Raw genomic sequence first — 26,629 nt, forward strand, 5'->3', positions numbered from 1 at the left:
CCCCACCCAATTACTAGGGTATTTATCTGTCACCTGGTGCATTAAGGCTGCATTCACACACATGAAAAATAATGCTTGCAAGGATTTTTCATTTTGTTTTCACAGAGCCATTAATCATGCTTATCTGTACTTCAGGGTAATGGACTGACTTCTGTAGGTCTTTGTCTTGACACTGGAAGAGGAACACTAGCATTATCAGTTTATAGACAATCTTTCTGTTACGTTTTAAGATTGCTGTCATGCTCTGAAGGCTCATGCCACAAAACCCCATTCATGTTACTGTGGTTTATGAAGGTTTATTTCAGCTTTCAGCAGCTTGGTTCAAGTCCTCTCCCAAAGACCCTCACTCATTCCCTGCCATGAGCACTGAGTGACAAAGTGCTCCTCTGTGGTTTGGTAGCAACTCAGACATCTTTGCTCCAAGTAGAGGCATAACAAACTTGAGTTGCTGAAATCTTTTAAATACCCTTATTGCATGAATATGCATCCAACTCCTGGATCAGAGCTGACCAAACACTGTGAAAGGTGCAAGTCAGGGTTGTATCCCATCCTTCCCAAAAGAAAGGAAATGTGGTACCCAGCTGGGTTAGGAAATAGTATCTCACCTGTAGCAGAAGGAAGGGAGCACTGAGTTCATCCCACAGATATCTCTTACAAGCAAGATAATTAGTATTCTCAGCTTTTTACCCTGAATTTACTGTTTCCCCTTTGTTTAGCTTTATTTCTCCTACCAGTGCTCCCCTGTGTTCCCATCTTTCTCCTTTCTCTTTGGCTCTGGTATTCAGAGGCTCTTTTTCTGTTTGCATTTTCTCTCTTCCTCCTTTTTCCTCCTCTTCCCCACTTCCACGCTTCTAGCCTGCTTGGTTTAGCTTCCCAAGACCTTTGATTATGCTCACTTGCAGCAGTGTAAAGTTTGGGCACTTCCACTAAAATCACTCAGTTCCACTGAGCCCAGTGGGCAGTAAAATCATAGTCCCTGTGCAACTGAGAGAAGAGAGTTAGGCAGTGTGGTATGGAGTACATTTAATTTTTCTCTCTCTTTGTGTCCTCACTCTGCCCATTTCATGTAATAACTTTGCAAACCTGAGGAAAAGCTACCAAGAGAAAAGCTGCTCATTGTGACCTTCAAAAACAACAAGGAAGAGTAGAAGATTGCTCTTATAATCTGGTATAGGAAAGTCCTGTTTGCTCTCCACTGCTCCAGGGTATTCCACCTTGGCTCCAAGGCTGTGTTTTATCAGCCCTGGTCAAAAGCTACTGTTTCTCTACCAGCCTGCACAACTCAAAGCTATTTATCCTTCCTCCAGCTTTGTACCCAGGGTAACCTCCCATATCCTTGCCTTTCCCCTCTGCTACTTTCACATTTTGTAGTCACCTTCTTAAAAGACCCATGAAAATACTATGCTGCACTTCACTACATTTAGTTAACTGTAAAATAATAATAATAAAAAATCCTAAAAGATGTGAAGGTATTTTTAAGAGAATTTAAATATAGGACTCTTTTCATCTAGCTATCACTGCAGTAATATAAATGAAGCAAATTAATTTTAATGCTCCAAGGTACTGATTCTGTGTCACTGTCACTGACAGAATCCAACTAGACTTTATGAGATGGCATTTGACTTTATGGAAGTGAGCACTATGCACGCATTTACAATTTTACAGGGACTTTAAGCTGTCATGCTGAAAAATGTTTATAAAACATTAATCAAAAAATGCCTCTTTAATACAATGCATTGTCTGAAAGATGTTAGAAGGCACATACTGTAAATGGATTCTTTTTCTGACTAAAGTAATTTCTACCAAAAGCCTTTCCCCACTGCTATACTAGTACACAGTGTGGAGAGATAAAGAGCACTTTCTCAGCACATTACTACCTGATCCAAACACTTGGGAAATCACTAATGTACAGCATGCCATATTTCCATGTCACACATGACACATTTGTCTAAAATTACCCAACAGAATTTGACATTGCAGCACATTCCATAGCAGAGCTTTCAACTGACATCTGCCAAGTAAGAACTTCAAGTAGGAGCTTTCTTCTTCTAACAAGCTAGTAAGAGTTTTCTTTTATCCTATACCCATGACGGAAGTGATAAAACAATAAGTACTGGAAATCAGGGTGGGTTTTTTTCTATTTTAATATGTTTATTTTATGCTTGCTGAATGTGTAAGCTCCCCTTAAAGCACTGTTTCATCATTTGCTGTTTTCTATCATATTGCAATGGGCTCAGAGAACTTAATAGAACATTTTTATTACCACTGAAACATTGGCCATTATCTCTCACACCCAAAGCAGAATTATTGCTAGATGCTCTACTTGTGTACTTCACTGTATAGGTTTTTCTCCTTCAATATCTTCATAACAAACGAATTATCCTAAAACTTTATTACTTTAATTACTGAAACACATTCCAAATCACAAAACACTGCAGCATTTACTTCTTCGGAAAAGAGGTTTGGGGCAAAACAAAGAGGTCATCACTAGGCTATGGAACAACAAGGCACTGAAGATTCAGAATGCCAAACCACCCTCACAAAGCAGTGAAAAGCCTTAGCCTCTGAATTTTCAGTTCTCTCTTCTACTTGTCTATACATTTCAGAACCCTCAGTTGCTATAATTTTCAAGTGCAATACGCAAAACTGAATCAAGTGTACGATGGTAGCTTCTGTGACACTCTCCACAGTACTCTCTTTCTGAAGGATACTCTCAGGAGTTGATGTGAGGGGAACATTAATAGGTCAAATAGCTATTTTTTATTCTTTTTTTTTTCAATGGAAAGAAGACCTGTAAAGAGGAGCATATATTACATTAAACCCCTCCTAAGCTACCAGAGCAGGTTTTTTTCTGCACTTATCCCTGCAAAGGCAGTGCCAAACGGGCACCTGAAATTTTACCATCAAGTTTCAGAACAGTATTGCATGCAGCTGAGTGACGGCATGGTGGGAAAGGGTGTAAGATCTGAGCAAAATCCAGTTTAGAGGGCTAGAAAAACGTTCATACAGGTGGCTACCAGAATGACAAGATGCTGCTAATCTGAAAACTTTAAGGGTTTCCCTGTTTCTTCCCAGGCAAATCACATTGCTATGGCTAGTTTTGAGGAGATAAAAGTGTATATACTATGCCTATCCCCAGTGAAGACTAGTTGGGCAAATGTTTCTTGCCCTCGTTCAGACTGTTATGACATACTGAGATCACAATAGGAGAAAATGCTTTTGAAACTGGTTATGGATTATTTTTCCTGCATGCATGCCCTCTCCAAAGTGTGTACTGAGCTCAAGTTAAATGCTTTTCCTACAGGACCAGGTTTTTTTTCAGGAATGGGAATAGCTGAATGGTATCTGACAACACAAATGCTTGCTGCTGAGTATTTCCATTTCAGCTGAAGAAAGCATCTTCTGATGTAATATGAAATCACCTTTCATTGGGGGAGAACAGAATACTTGAAGCTGAGCCGAAAACAAGAACCAAGTTCTTCCCCAGGTGGAAAATTCCTTAGAGGATAATTTGGCAGTCCTTTTCCAGCCCCACTCCAGCTGTACCTCAGACTTCTTTTGCCCTTAGCCTTAGCCAAAATAATCTAGACCTTACAGTTACTTTGTACACTGCAAAGGAATGAAGGCTGAGAAAAGTAATTGACAACCTTTTCTACTCTCTCGTCCAGAAGAAAATAACAGTGTCACAGTAAGATTTCATCTGCAGTAGCTTGACAATAGTTTACAGAAGTAAAATGGTTTGTGGCATTTTTTGTTCCATCACACCACGATGATAAGGCCTAGCGTTACCACGGAAATACAACTTTTGCAAGTAGATATAAAGAGATCATCCATCAGCACAACCACAGCTGTCTCTAGGTTACTTGGTCTCTGGTTGGGAAGGATGTGCAGTGTTTGTTGCATTTGAGACCACATTCCCCTTGCCTTTTTGCTGACATATATGCTGTATGAAGACTTATGCTTAGAATATTCTCAGGGGAAAAAAAGACAATTTTTTCACGATGTTTTCATATGTCACGTCAATGATAAGTGTAATGGAAAGCAAAAACAGGTTCATGAACTGGTAAAAACCAAATATCTGAGAGGGAGGCTTTACAAGGGACTGATGAGACATTAAGGGAGTCTGGAAGAGCTGCAGGAGGAAACTGCAAAATTTAGCACCATCCTAGTTCAGTTTTGGAGCTCTGCATGGATCCTGATCTTCAAAGTAATTCTCACTTTCACCCCTCTCCCTTAGGAAAGAAAAACGATTTATCAGAATATTCAACAAGCCCTTCCAGTACGAATTATTGGGAAGGCTTGGTACTGGATCAGAGTGATATGGTCACATATTGGCCATATAATTATGCTAGAATGCAAGAATTCCACTGAGCCCCACACTAGGTTGTAAAGGACTGGACTGGTCTAATATTTAAATAAAGAAAAAGAAAGAAATGAATGAGAAATAAGATATTTATTTTGCTGTAACTCTAACCAGAATAAAAAATAATTAAAAAAAAAGACAAAAAAAAAAAGAAAAAAGAAGAAAACCTAGTATTATTTGAATGATTTTACTCATTCTTTGCGTAACTGGCTGACTATACTCATCACAGAAAACAGTAATTTAAGTGCAGTTAGTAGGACACAGCACATCTTGATAGTATCAAAGTTTTAAGTAAAAAGTACCGTTCGTCTATTTCTGTGTTTTCAACGGGTGCATTTAGATTGGAAATGATGTTTAATGAACAACATAGGCAATCTTACCAGCTGCTAACAATGAAACATTTAACACCAACAACCGAAGGCTAGTGCCTTAGACTCCACCTGTCTGACAATCCGGTAGTAGCAAGTAGGTAACAGGGAATTCAAGAATGAACTGAACCACCATAAGTCGTATTTTATGTGTGACTTATCTTTAATTTGGCACCACAGTGTGGGCACAGCAAAGCTGTAAGCTGATCCTCACACTTCAATGGCATTTTTTATTGCTCAGGTATCAGGTCACTCTTCATACACAAGGCACAGGATAAACTGTTCCTTGTAATTCACTAACAATATCTAAGCTATGAAGTTTAAATGAACGGAATTTAAGCACTCATTCTCTTCTCTATAATTCTTGTAGCCAACACTTTTTGAAGGCTTAACAGGTTAGACCTACTAATGAAAGGAATTCTGGACGAAGAGATTGACCAATGTCCTAAAACCACAAAGCTGAGATTTTATTAATGTGATTATTTCTTTGAACATTACTGCCCTTTCCACAAATAGCTGAGGCTAAGATTTCTCAGCATTAAATGTGAATTTTGTTTACACATATTAATAAAAAGTCATTATAAACATGTTTTATAATTGCTCTTATTATATTTGTAAACACAAGCAGGAAAGGATTATGCTCCAAACTGTTTCATGTTATCTTTTAATAGATTTTTGTAAACCTGTTTTCCTCCTGAAACCTTGTTTCAAATGAAAGTATGATACACAAATTCATTATAAATGGTGAAACAAAAAACCACTTATTTTTATTAAAAACAAAATGTTAGATATACTAGCATAATTTTTCTTTTAACTCTATTGTCATCAGATTTCAGTGGCCAAGAGAATACATGAAGCCAGACTTCAGTGCTCCAGTCATTTGGGAAGGCATTTTGAGAAAACAGCTCACTACCTAGAATAACTGAGAGATACCATTTCCTACTCTAGAACTCTGTGGATAAGGGTTATGCATTTGCCAGTGGTCATAGGCAGCTTTTAGAGGAGGATCTCTCTCCTGGATTCCCAAGGCTATTCTGCAGTAGGGGATTTCTAACTTTTGCTGCTGCTGTTGATTTTTCACATCTTTGCACCCACTGTTTTAGAAGTGCTTGGAGTCAGCAGCTCAGACTGGCTGCCAGAAGGTGCACTGAGAGCAGCAAATGTAGATGCAACTCTCTCAGGGACACTCAACATCATCTTCAATACTCGCCAGCTTTAGTATGGGTGACACTTGTAGCCTCTGCCAGCTTGAGGTAAAAAAAATAAATCTTGAGTCATGTCCAAACATGGATCTTCTCAAGGGTAACCTGTCAGGTGTCTGCTGAACATAATGTGGTTTCTTAAAGCAGATAAATTAACTTTAACTGGTTTTGGTGGGGAGGGAGAGCTCTTGTGTCATTATCATTTTACAGATGGATATGTGTGTTTATTTTTTTCTTTATTATAAAGAGGTATGAGCTTGCTGTCATTAAAAACCTTCAATCTGGTTTTTAGTGTCTGATCCAATTACATGTACATCTGGGAAGACACACAACCAAATAAATAATTGGAGAGGTGCAACTCTGAAATGACAATTGTTATTCATCGATCTCTTTCTGCAAGTCGAGATTGAGAGATGTAAACTTCAAGTGAACGAGATCTCCTGGGTGAGATTCTTCAGTTCAAACACAGCAAACAACTGTTGTCCTCTGATGCACATTTTAGTACTGCTGGAGGCAAACTTTCTAAATATTAATAAAAAAACTATACAGATGAAAAGGAAGCCCTGGGAGCTGGTACAGAATTTCTTGCCACATTCTAAGCCTAATCAAAGAAACATACGTTTCAGGTCAGAAAGGAAAGGAGATTCCCTAATTTACACTAGTATTTCCTCTTCTGGAATCACAGGTCAAAATTGAGTAAACTGCGGTAGATTAGAGATGCTATACAGTGAATCTAGTAATTATAAAAACTCTGTGTCCAAAAGCCACTATAACTCACTGGACTATGCCATTTCCTACTTTCAGATTGGTTTGCAGCATATTTCCTTCCTGAAAGTATATCCCCTAGGGATGCTCTGGTCTGAAAGAGATAAACACAGGGTTCTGGCCCAGCCATGTATACGAGTAGCAAGGGAGAATAAGAGAGACGCTCTGACAGAGACATCCCAGCAACCTCAGCCTATTCAAAACTGTCAGTCTGACTTCTTGCAGAGATATCCCCCTCAAGTGAGTGGTGGCCTTAGTATTTGAGAAATATATGTGCAAACATTCATATTATTCCTAATGATAGAAATCTTCAGTCTATATTTCATTTTGCTAATATTCTGATATGGCAGCTGTGCTGGAAATAGCAGCATTTCCCACAAATTCTTTGGGGTCTACTGACAACGAAGACATGCCAATTACATGGTAATAACCTGAATGATAATATTGTTTGGTAGGAACCAAACACTTGTTCTAGAGGACTGCTGAGCTAGAAAAGGCTATCCATCCACCTTCAAGTTGAGCTACAAAAAAAGATGTTAACATGAGAGAAGTGCAGCATATCCAGGTGATTCTGCTCTCCCTGCTATCATCTCATGTAACACAAATCCCTCTATTCTTGTTTTCCAGAGACAGGGAGAGGTCTAAGAGAAGGGGAATTACAGAGCTGAGGAAAAAGCCCATTTGCTCCTTCCAAGCAAATGCTGGGCAAAGACTGAAAAGATGAGAAAACCCTTTCATTTTGGCCCAAAGAAATACTGTATCAAAACCCTTTGAAGGGTTAAGTCCCCATGAATTTCAGAAGCAGGAATGGGAGAGAGTTTCTAACTCTTTGACAGTAGTGAGTGGTACATACTGACCCAGACACAGCCTCCACAAGACACACTTTCAAGCATATTCCTCCCTTCTGCCCTACTAATTCTAGACAGAGGAATAGACAGATCACTTTCGCATCGCACTATTGGACACAAAGGGAAGAAATGAGAGTTAAAGTCAGTAACAGGTAAGAAAACACACAAATTCAAGGGCTAATAACACCAAGAAGTATGCTATGATGCCAGGAGTAATATCTCCTGTTCAACACTCATAGGAAAATTTCGAAAGTGAAAGAGACAGTATCAAAAGTCTTTATTGGAAACTTTGTGAGATCAATTAGCCAGGATTAGTATAGCCTGAACACTCACCTAGGGCAATGCGCCTGATTTTACCATATTACTTTCTATTACAGAATTATTAAGAGATGCTTCCCTTTGAAAAATAAAAATTATCTACCTTATTTTAAGTTAGAACACGTTGGCATTTTCCTGACTAAAGGAAAAAGGCAATTGTCACCACACAATAAGAAGAGCCTGGGCTGGATTAGTACGCCATTTCATAGAGTTTAGATGTAGGAAAAAACAGATGAAGCAAAACCCCAGCTAATATTAAACAACAGTGGTTTAGGCTGTGCAAATACATTATTTATCTCTGAAAAATCTTGTAAGGGGATATCTGTAGAGAACATGAGTAAACTATAGATAGCTGTGAGCAGATTGGAGCTATATGTGAGCACGATACACTCTGTCACATTGTGCAGCTGGGGAACTCGGGGGAAGGCATGGGCTGATTAATCCATAGCCTAGACGATCTGCTCACAGACAACTGTGGTGTCTGTGACTGTGCTTGTGCATTACAGCAGGCTTTTAAGAATTGTTCAAGTATAGAATACCAGTTCCCGACTTGTGCAGTAAAAAGCTGAGTATTTAAAAAACAGATCTGAATGAAATGAAAACATTACAAAATAAAATTAGCACTTTGCCTTTTATTTTAAAAATTAATTCTATTCTTTCCTGAAAGTATTTTTTTTTTAGCCTAGAAATTTTGACTGCATTACTTTAAGAGAATACCATGGTGAAAGAACTGCTACGCTGATAAATCCAAATGAGGAAAAATGCATTCTGCATCATAAACAACACCCTGGTTTTATTATAAGATGCAGTTATTTTGGGTTTGTTTCCTTTTTTTTTTTTTTACTAATCTGCTGTTCATCATACCCACAGTATTAACATTTGCACTTGTGGTAGCCAAACTACGCAGCAGTACTCCATTTTCTGCTGATAAAATAATTTTACATTATAAACACAAAGAATTAAAGTGGAAATATTTTTTTTACAATCCTGCATTTTACTTCTGGAGTTGTAACTTCTGGCTAGCAATTCCTCTGCAAAAAAACAGAATACTGTTCTGGACTTGGCTGCAACTTTTGTGTAAGTGCAAGCAACAACTGCGGTATTTTTTTAGATGAGCCACACTGATAGCTTTGCACTTCCTTGAGGCCTCTTCTCTTCTCACTGAATGAACTCCAGGGAATGGCATCATGTCGGGCTTTCCAGATGGATTATGTGAAGCCATAGCTCAATGTCATTTTCAATAGCAAGGCTCATAATTAAAGGTCAAATAGTCACTTCATCTGCAATCAATCAATAGAAGAAGTACTAATACTAAGTACTAATCAATCAATGGCAAATGCACTAATAAAAGCCATGCATCAAATGTCCGCATATGTGTGTGCTCACATGTACTGTGCATATATGTGAGTAGGGAGAAGGAGAGAGAAAGAACAAAGTGTGGGTGAATATGCCAGAGGGCATTGTGAATACTATATTTATCTTCACTCCTTGTAACTTTATATCCTGTTTCAGTCATTGAGTGAAATACAAATAAACATTAGTTTTTCTGCATATGTGATGTATTGTATTAAAAAAACCTGCCAAAGCACCCACTTCTATGCAGAAATATCAGCTTGTGTTCCTAACTAAGAAACACAAAGGCACTTACCCTGTGTAATTTGTCCTTACACAAACATACCCTGCACTCTGATCTTTGAGACAGAAAAGTGTGTCAACTGTTGTGTCTACAAAATAAAATGCAGCATATGGGAACAGCACTCATCTCTGTGCAGAGCAAGCACTTATTCATGGATTCAACAGTAGAAGTGGCAGTTGGCCTCATGAGCATGCACTGCATGGGAATTAGTTGGTTTCATAATATGGTGTGGGAGAAAGTGACTTACAAAAGTCTTCTCATGCCTCTCCTATTACCACTTCTGAGGATTTAAAGCTGTCAGCTCTTCTCCCACTTTAGTTGGTGCCATTCTAAGCTCCCCAGGGAATGGGCCAGACATACCTATTTGGAGCTTCACCTGCCAAGCTGAGAGAAATCAGTTTCAAAGTGAAAGAACAAGTGTTGGGGGGTCATTTATACACTACCACTGGAATCTTGAAGACAAACAAAGCAGAGCTCCACAATGGATGTGAAATCAGACCCTTAGCTCTTGCTTTCAGGCATTGTAATGACAGAAGGAGAGGGAAAAGCTCTCTCTGCCACAAGCGAAGATTTCTCTTTGCATGGTTTATATAGTAGACAAATAGGAACATATGTTCATATGGACAAATAGCAATATGACAGAGCAACAAAAGAGTAATGGCCAAAATACCTGCGTCTGTCCTTGTTTCTGCTAAGATCAGGGTGGACAATACTGTGCTGTGGATAGATTTAGTTGTCATTCAGAAATGGCTGATCCTTAAAAACAAATTAGATCTACTCTGCTTCCACCTTCAGTGAAGGAATAAATGATAGCTACTCTGGTTAACATTCCTGTTTACATCATCAGCTCAGGGGCATGCCTCACTGCACTACAGCTCCCTGTTTGCATAGAAATGTGTGTTTATCAGCTCTATTTTATCTGCACCTGGTACTAATATCAAAGAGAGTAAAATACCAGCAGTTTCAAAACAGCCAGCTTGGAACTGATACACAGGAGGCACACCTACATAGTGCATGCACTGTAGGGGTGCACATAAGAGCAGCAGGGCCCTAAAGCTTACCAAAGACGGGATCCCAGGCACTGCCAAAAAGAGCATTTCCTCATTAGGAGTGAGTGGTGCTTAATTCAGGATACGCTGCTGCTAGCCTCATGGCAAGACAAGCCTGGGAGCTTCAAAGAAACCTCAACAAAGCTGAGCCCCAGAGATGGAATACAGCAAGGGGAGCACAGGTCCCAACAACCCAGGGAATTCAACACAGGTCCTAAGCAGTAAGGAAAGGCACTACAAAAGTGTAAAGCCTATGCACAAATTACATCTTGTGACTAGCTTCCTAGGAGGTAAACTTGCTTTCTATGAACCACCAGCTCTTCAAGGATTAAGTAAATCAGTCTGTCCTTAAGCTGACAAATAGAACAATCAGTAGCTGAGAAGCAATCTCACAATGCTGTATTCTACCATTTACCCATTTCATTTCAACTTTCACACTTATTCATGAGACATCTGTATTAGGAGGGTAAAAGTAGGTATGGCTGGGGAAAAGCTGTAGGAGTCCTTGAAGTCAAGGTGGCCAATGTGGTTTTGTTGGTGTGCTTGGGCAAAGTAAGATGCAAAATAAAAAGCCTGACTCATTGGGCTGTGCTAATGAGAGCAGTAATTTGGAAATAGAAAAAAGTGAGCCAGAAAGTCAAGCAAGTTAGGGACCTCAAACTAGATTCTTCTAAAGGAAAAAATAAAATATTAAAAGGAGAGTACATGCGCAGAATAAAGGTGAGCCAATTCAGCTGTGTGTATAGGGTGCAGGTAAGGAAAGGCTGCATGACAATGCTTGGTAGAGTGAGTAAAAGACACAAAGAGTCCCTTCTTCTGGGTGATGGCAAGCCCCTCTAGGACTTAAATTAAAAAAGGCTTCGTGCTTATCGTCTTAGCATCACAGCAAGCTGCAGAAGTATTCAACAGAGTGTATATAAACCTGTTTTCACCAGGCAAGGAAGACTTGACTTACACATGTGTGCTGTTAAGTACAACCAGCTTCTTTTCTGTATTTATCACAGTTGTGTCCTAAGTTTATACACAGCTCCAGACAGCAAGTACAGTAGTTTATTATGACCTACGTGTAATGTTTCATTCTATAAATACAAGTGTAACTGTCCTCCTGAATACAGGCTCATTTATTAGTTGAAGCTTCAGTTTCACAGAACATCTGGCTGAAAAAGACCGAATGTCATTCTATCTACGTTCTGCTCCAAGGCAGGATCAACCAGCTAATTTTTGTCTGAGGCTTATCTACAATGACAGGAGATTCAAATCATCAATAGACAACATATTCCAAAGCTAAACTGTTTTACATTAGATGGGTTTCCCTCACTGTAACAAAGTCCTTCTGTTTTCAAAGTCCACTCTGAAACAGTTACTTTTCGCCTTCTTTGCATCAACCTTCCATGCATTTGAAAGTCAATACTGTATTTCAGCTATCTTCTCACAACAATCACCATTGTTTCAACCTTTCTCTGGGGTTCCATTTTTGAGATCTATGATCATTCACAGCACTCTCCCCTGATCTCTTTCCAGTTAGTCCACGTAATTTTTGAATTGTGGAGCCCAAACCATCATGCCAATGTCAAATGCCATAAAGCTTTCAAGCGATAAAACTTTTGCTACTTCTCTGCAACCTACAGGATCTTATGTGAAATGAGGTCAGGTAAGTTTGGTATGATAGGCATTTGACAAATCTATGGGTCTGTTACTTATTTCCTTGTTTCTTCTTACACTATTAAAATAATTCGTTTCAGTAGTTTTCTACAAAATGAAGTTAAACTCACTGATCTGTAATTCCTTGTCCCCTCCTTGCCTCCATTGTGAAAAAGAGGCATTATGTTTGCTTTTTCATGTCTTCCAGGAACTCCTTCACTTCGCACAGACTTTCAAGGCCACTTGCTAACAGTTCTGCAGCACAGGCCTGGCTGAAGCAAAGAACCCCGAGATAAGTTTCACTATATCAAACTGACTTGGAAAACATCTTGCCTAAGTCCCGACTTGTTCTTCCCCTATTTCAGACTGAGCTCTTACCTTTGTTATTGACACTAGCAAATAACTCTCTTTGATGGATACAGTCTCGAAAAGGCATATATTGAGTCACATATGCTTTGTCAAATGCATGTTTTCATATTTTGAAAACCAATACGAAAATATTTTTGTCATTTCACTGACTGAACATAATGGATGAGGCAGTAGCAAGTGCCTGTAAGCATAACTGATTTAGCAGTATTTTGTGAATTTCCATCAGAACATCGTAATAAGGAGTCATAAGTGACAAGTATTTCAATGATGTTGTGATAAATGAATTCTAATAAATAAAACTATCCAGAATATCTGCAGACTTAAACACACACATTTTGCTCATGTTAAGCAAAAGACAGTATTGACTATTTGTGGTTTCTGAATACACTACATGTTTTCATTTTCACTTGTACATCCCAGCTTTTAGGTGTAAGATTTTACGTGAGACCTTAGAATTTTTCCAATAACAAACCTAAAACTTTATCAATATTGGATTAGGCAAAAGAACAGGGGAAAAAACAACCAAAAAAAACCAAACAAAAAATTCAAACCACCAAAAAAACCCCCAAGTCCCCCCAAACCAGAAAGAAAAGTCCATCTTTCCATAAACAAGATGCTCTTACTGTATAAGCACCAAAATCTCAGCTGAGAAGACCATGTTGTCTGCCCTGTAATAAACATTTATTTTATCTGTTCAAGAATATCATCTTATTTAGTATCATACTCGTATCATTACTTGTCACACTGAAACCAAACCCATTTAAGCAGAAAAGCCAGCAACCAACGTTATTTTTCAACACAGCAAGGTATGCATGTTACTGCTGTTTCGCTCAAAAGCTTTTCTCCTGACTTACCTAAGGTGAGCGATTTGTGTGTGGAACAGAAAATGATAGCCACTGTGTCTGCTGGTGTGAAACTAGAGTTATTCCTGGAAAAGAAAGAGTTTTAATAACCTCTGATAGCAAAAACCTTCTTAAAACATCATTGATCAAATATATTGCTTTGAGGATCCATATACACGTTCACATCACTTTGATCAGGCCTAGTGACAGAAATAATTCTACACAAAAATGAACAGTAGTGTTTGATTATTATTTTTTTAAGCAGAACTGTTTCTCAGTTGTGGCAAACTCTCTAATGAATATGCTGCCACGTGAAGGAGAGGAATTCCGAACACATGGTATGTAGGGGACAACTTTGCCAAGGTTACTTCTTAAAAGTGCTGTGCCAGAGTAGTGGCCAGCTTGCCTCTATAAAAAGAAAAAAAAAAAAGAGAATAAGCTACAATTTCTTTTCCTCATATGTAATGTTAACAAAATGCTTAAGTGAGAGCATATATCCAGTTTACACTATGAGTACTCCTTAGTAGTTATCTTCTACTTCAGAGAAAAACTGCATCTAAGGGTTTACACACTGGGAGTAAGGCCAGGAAGGGTGTAAAATTTACACAGAGAGAGAGAGGTGTGTGGCTGGCCAATGGCTCACACTTTGGTCCAATTTAGGGATCATTGTAAGAGATTCCAAATATTTGCCATAGTGAGTTGGTTATTACTTAATGCATTATTTTACATTTCATGTAAAATGTACATGTGTTAGGACACATCATCTTCCCCCCAGGTTAGGTTTAGCAGGTAAAAAGTTATCTAAAAATGCCTTCCAAGGTCAGAGTGTGATCTTGTCACACAGAAATTTTCTTGTGGAACTAAAAAAGCGTAAGTAGCTCTAAGACACTGCACCCTTATTTGTGATTCTCCATTACAGATATTGTATAATTTATACAAAGCTTATCTCTGGAGTCTGCTGTATTGCAGCACTTCCCATTCAGCAGAGTGCTGCTAAGAAAAATACTCCAGTAAGCCTAAGTGAGAGGACAGTGGTGGATGAACTGACCAGCTCAAGTGATACATTCATTAGCCATTGGCTAACACCATTCTCATGGTACTTTTTTGAGTAAGTGAATGTACTGGTTCTTCCTGGTTAATACAGAAAATGAAAAAGAAAAAACCAAACCAGCTCCACCAAACATGAGCTCAGGACAACTGCCTTTTAAGAGCCACCATACAGACGTAAAAAATTCGACATATACAGAGAAGAGTGAATTGCCAGCCCAGCAAATGTATCTTGAGATGCATAAAGTCAAACTGTGTTCTCTCTCTCATATGTCATCAGCATGTCTGCAGGGCAAATTATACCTTCAGTGACATCTGTGCAAATCCATTTTTTTCAGTGGATGAGGTATAGCAGTGATTGATTGAGATTTAACAACTCTGTAATTAACACACAAGAAAGGACAGAATTCAGGTCCTGCTCTCTTAGCCTATGAAACTCTAACAGAGAATATGCAGTGAGGACAATATGAAATACCAAAATGAGGTCACCCCTATTCAGAAACCTGCCCTTACACATTTGCATAAACTGTAACACCCAAACCAGAGATATCACACAAAACAAATACTTAGAGGGTTCTAATTCAGCACATTCAATTACCTTGTGGAGAAGAGGAAAGTCAAAAACATGAAGCTCATCTGAATAGAAAATACTGAAAGAGAAACACATTAAAATTAGACTTAGATCACAGAAGTAAAGATCACTTAAATCTCAGCAATTGCTGTGTACATGCCTTCTGCTCCCATGCAGCATATAATAAGCTAGACAGAACTAAGGCCAAAAAAACTCAATAACAGATAACCTTTAAATACTGTCTGGAAGAACAATACATATCATTACATCCAAGGAAGCTAGTTAATACTGGGGCTACACAAGTTCTTCCTGAGGTAACTCATCTGATCCAGTATTTCTTGACACAATGAATAGCAGGAAAGTTTGCTCCTGCACACTGCACATCTGTTTGCACTAGTTTTGCTTATTGTGTTGACACAATAAAATCTCTCAGACATAGTCTGGTGGCCAAGTATTTAAATTTACCCCCTTTCCATTTAAGAGGAGAAAGTACAGTGTGTAAACATGATCTGATCACAATAACTATTCTCACACACTGGGTATATTACTCTCCCAATGAATTATCACAACAAAGGGAAGATCATCGTAGCTGTTTTCATTCTGAGACAAAGACTAATTCCTGGACTGGCCAGTGTACATCAAACAAAGCAGCTTTCATTCATGCTCAGCCAGCTTTGTAAGTGTGGGTAGTTTTTGAGCATCCTGAGGGGAGCTCTCCTCTCTGCCAGCTCTCCTGATACCCACAGACATTGTGGGATGCACAGAGCCCATGCTCAGTCTGCAGAGATGTGGGGAGAAGCTGGTGGCTTCCCCACTGTAATGTAAGTAGCTGCTGGAACTGCAGAGACAGAGCATCATGCCACAGTGCAGGAACTCCCCACAGAGCTGGAGAAGAAACCCTGAGACCTACACAGACTTTTCCAGGATGTTTGCAGACTATGGGAGAAGGGCTTTTGCTTACAGCCCATCTGAGGTGGGTCCTCTCCCTTTTCCTTGCAAAACTTGCTAATGCAATAAGGCTAATGTGTCCCACAGGGTAGTGAAAGCTAAGACAATACATTTGATTTTGACCCCAGTTTACAACTGGGGAACATGGCAGGGATATTAGCTATTACCAGTGACATTTTCCATTCTCTTACATACATTTCCTAGGATGTGTAAATGTCACCTCAGCATGCACTTAATTCTTCCCCCATGAAGCAATCCATCGTTCATGAATTACAATTTTTCTGCAACTAAGTACATTAATCTAATATGCACATAAAAAAATCCCTTAATATGTATAATTCTGTAAAGCAATAAGCATGTGTTGCTACCAATTATCCCCTGTGCATATTTTGCTGTGGCTAGAATATTAACATAGAAATTACATAAAAACATTAATCAGCAGAATCGTAAATGCAGTTTCGTCTCAAACTCTTCGTGCTAATTTCACATCCTGGTATAACACACATCCAATGGCAATACAGAACTTTTTCTAGAATAAAATGTGCAAATTCATATTCACAACTTCCTTGTTTTCTCTGTTTTACAAATATTTGAGAAAAAAAACCAAATGTCTAGTAAGTTCCAAGCAGTTTCAATGCTTACATTAATATTCTTACTAGGAAACTCCAGTTATGCACATTGGCAATGAAAATGTATACAGAATGATTTCAGTGTATTGCACTGCAAATAGTATCTATAATAACTCATAGCACAAATGCAGAGTTGTCTTGCAGAGAAACAAAAGAAAGGACCAGAAAGGCAATGGAAGCAACCACTCTACACCAACTGTTCAAGACAGAACATTCCTTTTTAACTGAAAAAGAGCATTTTTTTTCCAAAGGAGCAGCCAGTACAGTAACATAAAATTACTTCAGTCTGAGTTCCTCTGCATGTGAAGTCAGAGTTGAAAATTTCCATATCCCTCTTTTTTTGCTGACAGTTCTGCACTGATGTAAGTGCACCTGGCATGTGGGCCTTTCTCAGGTGCCTATGCAAACAAGTATTTTCTTCGTTTTGTAAAAAGCGCCTTAGCATACCTTTCTTCTGCTTTGCTTTCAGAATAAAGTATTTATACAGTACAATTTACAATTCCATGTAGTATTTTACACACATATAGTGTTTCATAATCCAGAACACTGCCACAATTGGGACAGAATAAGAAGTGATCCACAAATGGCGGGGCAAATTTCCTACTTGAGCAGAGGTTAGAGTTATAGAAGGTACATTATTTTTATTAGACAGAAAAGTGCACATACGCACACTTCAAGGTAGATGATACATTGATTTTGTGAAATCTGACAGCTTTTGAGTGTATGAGATGTGATTTATACTGTAGTATACTGTAGTTACCTCTCCCCCAAGCAAATCGAAACTCCTGTCTCTGGACAGTCTGAAGCAAGATGGGAATTCCCTACTGGGAGAGGAGACAGTGACTGTATAACCCTGCCTTTCTCTGGGAGGTAGCAATCTGCAAGTGTATTTTTAACTGATGGCAAGGATACCAGCAGTCTATTCTCATGTGCATGTTATTCAAGGCTGGATGACTAGAGTGCTTCTAAAACAAACTCCGCAAGAAATGCGTTTGTCCACAGAAATATACCAACACATGCAAACTCCCAGCTAGTTTCTACATTTATAATCATAGACTTACAGAATACCAGGTTAGAAAGGGACCTCAAGGATCATCTGGTCCAACCATAATATGGTACAGAAGAACAATTTAGAAGTTATCACAGTGCTTTTGAGTAACAGCTCAAACCCAAATATTTCCTTTCTGATTGGAATGCAACATCTGTGCATTTATGTCTGTTTAATAACAAAGAAGCCAAAACAGAACGGCTGTAAACACCTGGAAAGTAGTACCATACCCCTTGAGGAAGGTAGTACCACTGAACAAGCCCCCACACACATGAATAGCAGGGTTTATCCCTCTCTAAATGCTTACTCAATCCCCTAGAAGTATCCAGCCCCTAAGAAGGCTGTTAATCTGATTTACTAGAGGCATTAAAGGTACAAGCTCTAGCCCCATGCCAGTATCCCTGCAGTGCTACCCTTTCTAGTACATATAGCTCATTATACACCTGAAATGCAAATAAAAGATATGCTTTAAGGCTGAACTTACTTATGAACACTATTATAATCAAGCTAAATTTATCAAGGTCAATATTTGGATTGGCAAAAGTATCACAGAATGTTGTGTAGATGATCATCAGGAGCACGCAACTGCTGATTGCACCAAATGGAGGCTTCTTCCTTTCAAGCCAGTCCTTGATGTATCTTCGGACAATCTGAAACACAGAAAACAACAGGTTGCCTCTTTTCAAAGATGCAGGGAGCCAAGTTGGGCATCACAAAGTGAATGTGACAGCGGAAAGACACAAAGAGAAGAGAGTAATTTGGATGACGGCCACAGTGGATTTCAAAGCTTCCCTGCCACACAACTCTTCTTCTGGGGAATTTAACATTTGTAGTGCAACTTCCACTGGGCGTCCATAATGAGAGTATATTTTCAAGTACATTCAAATCCATCCTTAATCATGCCAAATGTTCTTTGCTAGCTGTCACTGAGACATGCCCATTAAGCCTCCCCAAAGTTTATCTCCTCTGCTGATACTAATGGATGTATGTAATTATCACAGTCCCCTTTGCATCAACAGACAATTCCAAGTGCAACTTTGGGAATCTTAAAAATCTGACATCTTCAGGAATTTCATGACGGTAGATAATCGAAAGTGATCCATGGAACATTTTAATATTTAAATAGCTAGCAATGCACCAGAAGTTTTTAATTAAATTATAACTCAAGCTTGAAAAGCAAAAGTGCATGTGTTGTGGGAGTTTAAATAATTCAGACTCTGAATATCTAGAGTTTTTGTAAATCCAAAGACAAATGCCATTTGCACGCTTTTAGAATACCAGAATTAACACATGAGAACAAGGAAACCTACTGTACTTAGTGGAACTTTTGCACTTTCAGGAAACAGGATCTGAAGTTATTTTTCAAGACTTTTTTAGAAACAACTGTAAATTTTAAAGTAACCACTACTTTCAAATTATGACAAATACTACTGGACTAAGCCTCAGTAGATACAATGCATCTATTTTGGTCCTGCCTGGGGAGTTGCTGTTAGCTTTTCTCTTTACTTTATATGGTTTGAAAAAACTTTTTAAAGCTTTTATCAGACAGCTGCGACTTGTGTTAATTTTTCAGCAATCACATTATCTTGCCTAATTTCTCCTGAGACCTCACAATGTTCTCTGTTATCATGCTCTTTCAGCAATAATAGTATAAGATCCTGAAATAGTTCTACCAGAGGGCTCTAAAGGTGTCACATTACTTTCCCACAGCAGTACCCTTAATAATATGGAACACTTTAGTGGTATTCAAGATTAATAGCAAAGCATCATCACCAGTGCTGCCACAGGACCTTTTCACACACTAACTACCAAAGCTGTGGGATTGACCTCACAGATGCCAGTTTTCCTTTCTGCCTTCCCAACTTGTTCGCAGGTCAACAAGGAAGTCCTGGAAGCAGCTATACCAGTCATCACAGCAAACAAACTTCTTCAACCACATGGCAGGGCACATACTAAAAATCTGGCACATGGGGTTCATGCAGAGCTAAGCAGGCTGAAGACCAGCACGTACCTCCCAGCACTGCTAAGCTTCCCGCTGATGAAAAAGAATAGATTTACTGGAAACCATGTAAGGGAATGCTCAGCACCCCGGTGAAAATACTCAACTTTAAAATTTCACACTTGCCAGATGTTAAAGAGAGAACACGACTCAGAATATACGGGCACACTTCTGAATGAGCATTCAGCGGAGCTCCTTTGGCCACCTCTGTATAAGCCATTGGATAGGAATAAGAGACTGCACTGATGAAAGACAGGCAAGAAAGCTGAGTGAAGACATGTGGCATGCAGTGTGAAAGACATCAAGTGGGAAACCAGATTAGTCTAATCTGAGCAGATTTGGGGCTCTGATATTATCAGAAGCAAAAAGCAAAGTCATTCACCTCTAAAGTGAGTATTTTCTAAGGAAGTTTAAAAGAATCCCTATTATCCCCTAAATTAAGGTCACATTGGGAAAAAGAAAAACCACTTGATAACAGCTATTTATTTATGGTCCTTCCACAAGATTTATACTGAACGTAACGAGATGTTGAAAAAGAAAAGTGATAGTTAATTATGCCACAGTGCAACTTATACTGGAGGTATTTATTTCAAAAAACCCTACAACCTTGTGTCTGTACAAGGTTATAACGTACATGACATTAATACCTTTATACATATATTTATAACGACATATAAGAGAAAGAAAAAAAGACTTACAAATGAACCCGCAAGCAGTATTTCCTCAAAATCTTCAATCAGATGATCTCCTCCTTAAATATTCACCTCTAATCTGGAATTATTGTGAATAAACAACCCTAAATATCAGTGCAGTTTCTTACTGCACATTGTATTAAAAAAAAACAAAACTAATTTACACAGATGGACCCAGAAGATTGAAATTCTGGCTTCAGGAAATCATCTAATCAACCCAGTGTCGTGCTAAATGTATACTGCAAAAAGGGTCAAAATATGTCCTCTCTAACACAGAATCCAATACACCCTGAGCTTCCCACAAGGCTCAAGAAGATCTGTAATTCAGAGGTTGAGTCAGCCTGTGGTCACTCATTCAAGCTAATCTAAATTATTGCATAACTTCAGAAGTGAGAATTATAACCCTACAGGTATCTGTAAAAACTCAGCAAGATTTTTCACAGGAAAGCTTGTGTCAGCTGATTCACTCTGACTGAAAAACAATCCATTTGTTACTTATTCATGCCCTGAAGAGTTGCTTCAGGACAAGGATGCTTTGAAAGCCTTTTAATTCTTATCCCAGTTCTATAACTTTTCAGGGTTAACACAGAACTTAAAAAAAATACATATATTGCAAATATTTGTAGTGAAATAACAATAAATCACACAAATACAATAAAGACAAGACACACTGAAGCACACAGACAGCCAGCCAGCAAACCTTGTTGTTCTCTGGTGCTGGCACTCTCTGACAGGAAGTCTAATAGAGGTTGAAAAGCGATGAGCAATGCAGAGTGAAATGATTAAATAAAGAATCTCATAGGTAATGTGCAGCCTGGGCAGAGATATTAAGCTTCATTTGTCTGCAAACACAGCCAAAGCTAATACAATCATTTCTGCATGTTATGGCCTGTATGAAGGATGCCAGACTCAGGCTCCATGCTGATGTGCCGCCTCTCAGTTAAAATAACTAAGTCCAGTGTTTTTCAGTACATATCAATACAATGGGGGACAAAGGAGGGACAAACACCTGATAGGCAACTGGCTGAGAAAATGTCTGAACTGATACTTCTGTGAAAAGATGAACTTACAGCCTAGGGAAGAAATATGAATAACTGACATCCAAAATAGATGCATCAGAATGGCACCCTGATGGAAAAGAGCAAAACCGGGATGTATTGGGTTTGCATGGCAAGTTTTTGGAGGGGTGTCTTCTGTGAGAAGATGCCAGAAGCTTCCCCCTTGTCTGACAGAGCCAATGCCATCTGCAGGACAGACCCGCAGCTGACCAGGCCAAGCCTATCAGTGGCGGTGGTAGCGCCTCTAGGATAACAGAGTTGAGAATGGAAAAAAATTACTGGGCAGGAGCAATTGCAGACAGAGATAAGAGTGAGACTTTGATGCAGATTCAAATGCCAGCCCCAAAGACCAAGGAGTTCCTGATAGGGGACCCAGAGGTTACACATGAAAGAACAGTGCATGGTGAATCCTTTCTTCAAACTATAGTTTAGTGGAGAGAAGAAGAGAAGCAAGACCTTATAGGAGGTGATAGCTCATAAATAGCTTGTTGGAACTAGATGTTCTTCAGGTCCTTTCTAACCCTAACCATTATATGATTCTATGAAAGATAGTGATAACCTCACAGAAAATTGGATGATAAAAGGACATAAATGTGCCCATCGGGCAACTACATCCTGGTGACTATGTCCTGGCAATCTCCAAAGTTTTTTGGAAAGGCGTCAGCTCAAATTTGCTTCAAAATGCAGCTCCAGGCTCAAACTTCCCTCTTGCCCAGGATTTAATTTTTAACAACAGAGGAATGTAATTACACATGAATTAACAGTAGTGTCCCCATTTCAGTTTAGTTCTTCTACCAGAATGGTTACATACACAGCATTTCTCATCCAGACTTCTCCGTATCCTGCCCTAACCTCCTTGTCTAAACACCAGCCTCCCTAAACAAATGGGATTACTGCTCATATGCTTAATTCACTTAACATCCCCTGCACAAAGAAACACAATCTGCTATTCTGGGAAAGCAGGTAAATAATGCTCATCTGTTATAAAATCATACAGGAAAATAGCAGAAGATATATTATAGAAAAACAATTCACTTATCTAATTCTACCTTCATAACAGTCACACTGCATACCCAAAGAAATTTGTCAGTAAAATACAACCAGACTCTTTCCACCTGTCTGTTCAAGTGCTGGACATGCAAGATGAAAAATGCAATAAACAATGTAATTCATTAATGTTCATTATTAATTAAACTAAAGAGGACAAGGAGCTCCCCCACCCCCACTTATATGGAATGGAGTAATTTCTGACATCTGTAATACAGAACATCTTCTAAAAACTATCTAGATCTTCAAATTGTTTTTTCTTTGTTTGGTTTGTTTTTTTTTTTTTGGTGGTGGTTTTCTTTTTTAAATCCCATGATTAAAAAAAAAAAAAGGAGGGGAAAGGGGAATGGTTGTGAAGTCACTTTTTCTGTTTCTGTTACACACACAGGAATATCTCTTGGTTTACATCATTACATAAAGTCCATTTTTCCTTATTCTGTAAACCCTTTTGGATTGATAGAATTTTTAACAGAATTTACAATGTTTTTACTGCATTTCTGCTCCTCTTGCTTAATATGTATTGGTATGTACTTCTAAACACCTCGGAAAAACACCTGGGGTTTACCATTTCAATTGAAAAATGAATGTTGAAGCACACAAACAAACAAGATAAAACTATGCTGGATAATCACTATACCTAAATGCATCAGTTACTTTATTTCATTTGTCTTTTAAGGTAAGATACCTAATTCATTCTTTAATAACATTACTACTTATAGCAACAGACCTTTGGAATGAACTCTGTAATGCAAAATTTTCTCTTGAAAAGCTTCGAATGGGGCTGGATATTTGCAACAGTTTAATATCTTCTCGATATCTATTATGCAGTGATGGCAAAACCAAGACAAACAACTGCATCAAATATTGGCAACTACTTTCTTTGGTGAAGCCTGGAAGACTTGAAAGGGGGAAAAAGTGGAAAAACAAAGTAAACTAAGATGACAGCAACTGTGGAAAACTAGTAGAAAGGATCAGATACTGGAATGGAAGGGAGATTATGTGGGTTGCAGAAATGACATAAATAAGATAGAACATCCTTCACAGATTTCTGCAGCATAGCCTCCCTCTGAATATCCAAGGTCTGCATCGTGGTTCAAATGCACAAGACCCTTTTCCAAAGCAGAGCTCGTACCACTTCAGCCAGACCCTGTACTGTTACTTTCATAGGACCCTACCTGTGTGGAGGCATGCATTCTCACTTACATATGTTATAAAGTTATAACATATAACTTTATATGTTACAAAGTCCCAAAATGTCCTAAGTTCACCCACCTCCCTAGAGCTTCTAGGACACGAACAAATGTCAAATCTACCCTTATTCTATGGTGTGTGCAATCCAGTATTTCTTTTCTGAGGACAGCATGGGAAAAAAGCCATTTTTTGCCATCTGGGGTTAAAAAAAAAAAATAATCTTTTTTTACAAGCATCTTGTTTTCTTTACTCAGCTTACCAAACTCCCCTAAAAGCTATCTTACTCCATTAGTCAGTCAGTTTACTCCCAGGAGGTAGCTTCTGACACATACAAACCCTCAATTCAAGCTTTACAAAACCCACATGAGGCCATTTTCAAAATTAACTTTCATATTGTGGGGTAATTTACAACTATTGCTTTAAAACCTTACAAACAGGTGCAACATGGCAAAAATGTGAAGGGAGCCCTTAGCAGGGGTACATGTTTTCTTCATGTTTTGTGTTTCTGTGGAGACTAGGTTCTGTTCCCTGTCGGAGTTGGCAGGCATCAGAAGGGAACAAACTGGTCTGAAGGGTGTTTATCTGCCATCTTTGTTTTCCGCAACAAGCTGCCTGAAGCACTCATCTCCCAGGGTACCACTCCTCCTCCCCACAGCTTCCCTGGACTTTAAAGAGAAAGTAGGGCTACTTCCCTGTGGATTTAAGTTACAAGAACAAAAGGATTTGACACTGTTCCCTTTTTATAACAGTTTATTTAGCTGTTGTTTCTTCCACTCACCCACTATAAACAAACATTAGGCTTAGGGGAATAGCACCTTCTACTCCCTAATAATTGCCACCTACCTTTCCCTTTCAATTTCTTATTCTTTAAAAATAAATAGACTGCTAAGGTTTTGAGTTTCAATTTCACTGACAACTTGTATTGCAGTGTAGCACCTTTTAGAGTTGTGTTTATAAGCACACCTCCCAAATGCTGATAGGGTTCCTCTGGAACATTTTGGGCAATGATGCAGAAGGCACTTAAAATCCTTTACTTGTAGGACATCAAGACTTTTTTTGTGTGACTAGATTCAGCAAGGGCTTCTGTACAACTGGCTTCATTTTACAGATTTGGGAAGAAGAACTACTTAGAATCATAACATTAATTTTAGCTTTAGTTAAGGTCTGTTTAATGTGAAGTGCCCACTTTATGCTGGCAGACAAATTACCAATGGGGCAACTAGAGAATGCATGAATGATAATGTACAGACAAGCTTTTTATTATTTATTCATAGAAAACAGTGGGTTTTGGTGTGCTGCTTTGAAAAATGTTCAAACTAGTAGAATATAATGAAAGCACAGTGAAAATTCTATTTCATTAACATTTAATCATAAATCGCTCTTTAATATAAAACATAAAATAAAAGTCTGTCATAAGCACTTAGGTGTTTGGAATGGAGCAAGTCTGCAAAAAGGGGAAAAGAAATACTGCAGTGGTTTTCACTGTTCCTGTTATCTGTCACTTAAGAAGAAAAAAATAAGCAAAGGAACAACAGTCTTCACCCAAATCTCACAACTGGTCATGAAGAAACTGCTTGTACATTTCTCAAAACCTTACATTTTGCTGGCTAAAAGTATTCCAAACATCTATAGACAGGGAAACAATTATTTTATCAAAATCACAACAGCCTGGGAGCAGCAATCTTCATCAGAACTCTGCTACCTAAGAATAGATAATCAGACCTTCAAGCTGCCAGAACAAATTCAAAAATCTTTTCTATGAAATATCTACTACCATGTTTTTCATATAACAAGTATTCTCAAATTCCCCTTAGAGGTATACAAGAGTGGTGCACAAATAACAACCTCTTACACACTACAGATCTTCAAGGCTTATACAACATTAGATCTTTATAAAATACTATAGATTATGTCTCTCTTCAAGAGCTCTTGTCAGAGATGTCTTGCTCTATAAATACAAATGCAGTATTATACTAGCAATACTGATTTGAGTAACATCATACTGTCAATTAGCAAAACACATCTATAGACAGGATGCAGGTCATACCGGTTTTTAGCTTTACACAACCTGCTGATCTCTGAAGAACAGAGCAATTCTCTTATTGAAGGCCACCTATCAGTAACAGACTCAGTGCCTTTCTGGTAACGTAATACCTTCATCATCCTCTAACAGTCCTTTCTTTACCTAACAAATGGCAGCCATCACCTGAACAGAGCCTGGTAACTGCAGCCTCTTATGTATTTCACTGTTAGCAGCTAGAAAACTATCTTTGACTCCTGTCAACGGCACTCTTGCCACACTGAAAAAAATGTTCAAGAAACAGTAGAAAATAAGCATCAATTACAGTATTGTGACTTCTTTCTCCCAGCCATCATTAAAAATTCTGACAAGTCAGCCAAGCAACCAAAAATCTAGATACATTTTATCACAAAGCAAGCAAAAAACCACAAACAAAACAAACCAAAAAGCACCTTCTGATCTGCTTTCCTTATACCCCAGGGGCTGCTGAAACAGCCCGTTCTGCAGCCTGCTCAGGAAATGAGCATTTAGGCAACACAGGTTTTCCCAGAGGTGAGATTTTTTTAAAGGAAAATAAAGCCCTTGGAGAATGCTTCCTTTAAGCAGCCTTCTCCGTTTAGCACTGATGGGGATTGAGCATAAAGCCTCTGTTGATCACAGCTGAGTTAGGAAGGCTGAATAGGAGCAATCCTCCAAGCAGGCAGGTTCCAATCACAAAGGTTTCTTTCTCCCAGTCAAGCTCTTTGCTACCAGGTAACCATTCCAGGCATCCCTCCACTGACTTTGCTGAACAGTATGACTGCATGTAAGGAATCAACTTTGTGGGCAAGCAAAGATAAATTAGATGTAACTGTGGGAACTGTCATTTATGAATTGTGGGCCATTAACTCTTAATGCACCTGAAATCCCAAAGTGAGCAACTTGAGATGCACAAAGCAGTCTAACATTGCTGTGCTGCATGTGCAACAGTTCACTAAT

At 38.6% G+C, this 26,629-nt stretch overlaps 1 protein-coding gene across 8 annotated transcripts in view; it reads right to left on the reverse strand.

Moving 5' to 3' along the window:
- SLC10A7 (solute carrier family 10 member 7) overlaps positions 1–26,629 on the reverse strand; it is a 142,098-nt gene that overhangs the window by 8,999 nt on the left and 106,470 nt on the right. For 6 of the 8 annotated variants that reach the window (XM_061354174.1, XM_061354173.1, XM_061354172.1 and 3 more), the window contains 3 exons: positions 18,129–18,294; positions 15,047–15,098; positions 13,414–13,487 (listed from right to left, as the gene is read on the reverse strand). In XM_061354174.1, the coding sequence (XP_061210158.1) occupies positions 13,414–13,487; positions 15,047–15,098; positions 18,129–18,294 (292 nt within the window). Of the gene's footprint in view, positions 1–13,413; positions 13,488–15,046; positions 15,099–18,128; positions 18,295–26,629 lie in introns of those variants that run through there. The other 2 variants (XR_009725530.1, XR_009725531.1) reach the window with 2 other exon arrangements.

Source organism: Neopsephotus bourkii, unplaced genomic scaffold (assembly GCF_033783945.1).
Source record: "Neopsephotus bourkii isolate Nb327-2 ecotype Australia unplaced genomic scaffold, CSIRO-AGI_Nbou_v1 NB_718, whole genome shotgun sequence".
Lineage (NCBI taxonomy): Eukaryota > Metazoa > Chordata > Aves > Psittaciformes > Psittacidae > Neopsephotus > Neopsephotus bourkii.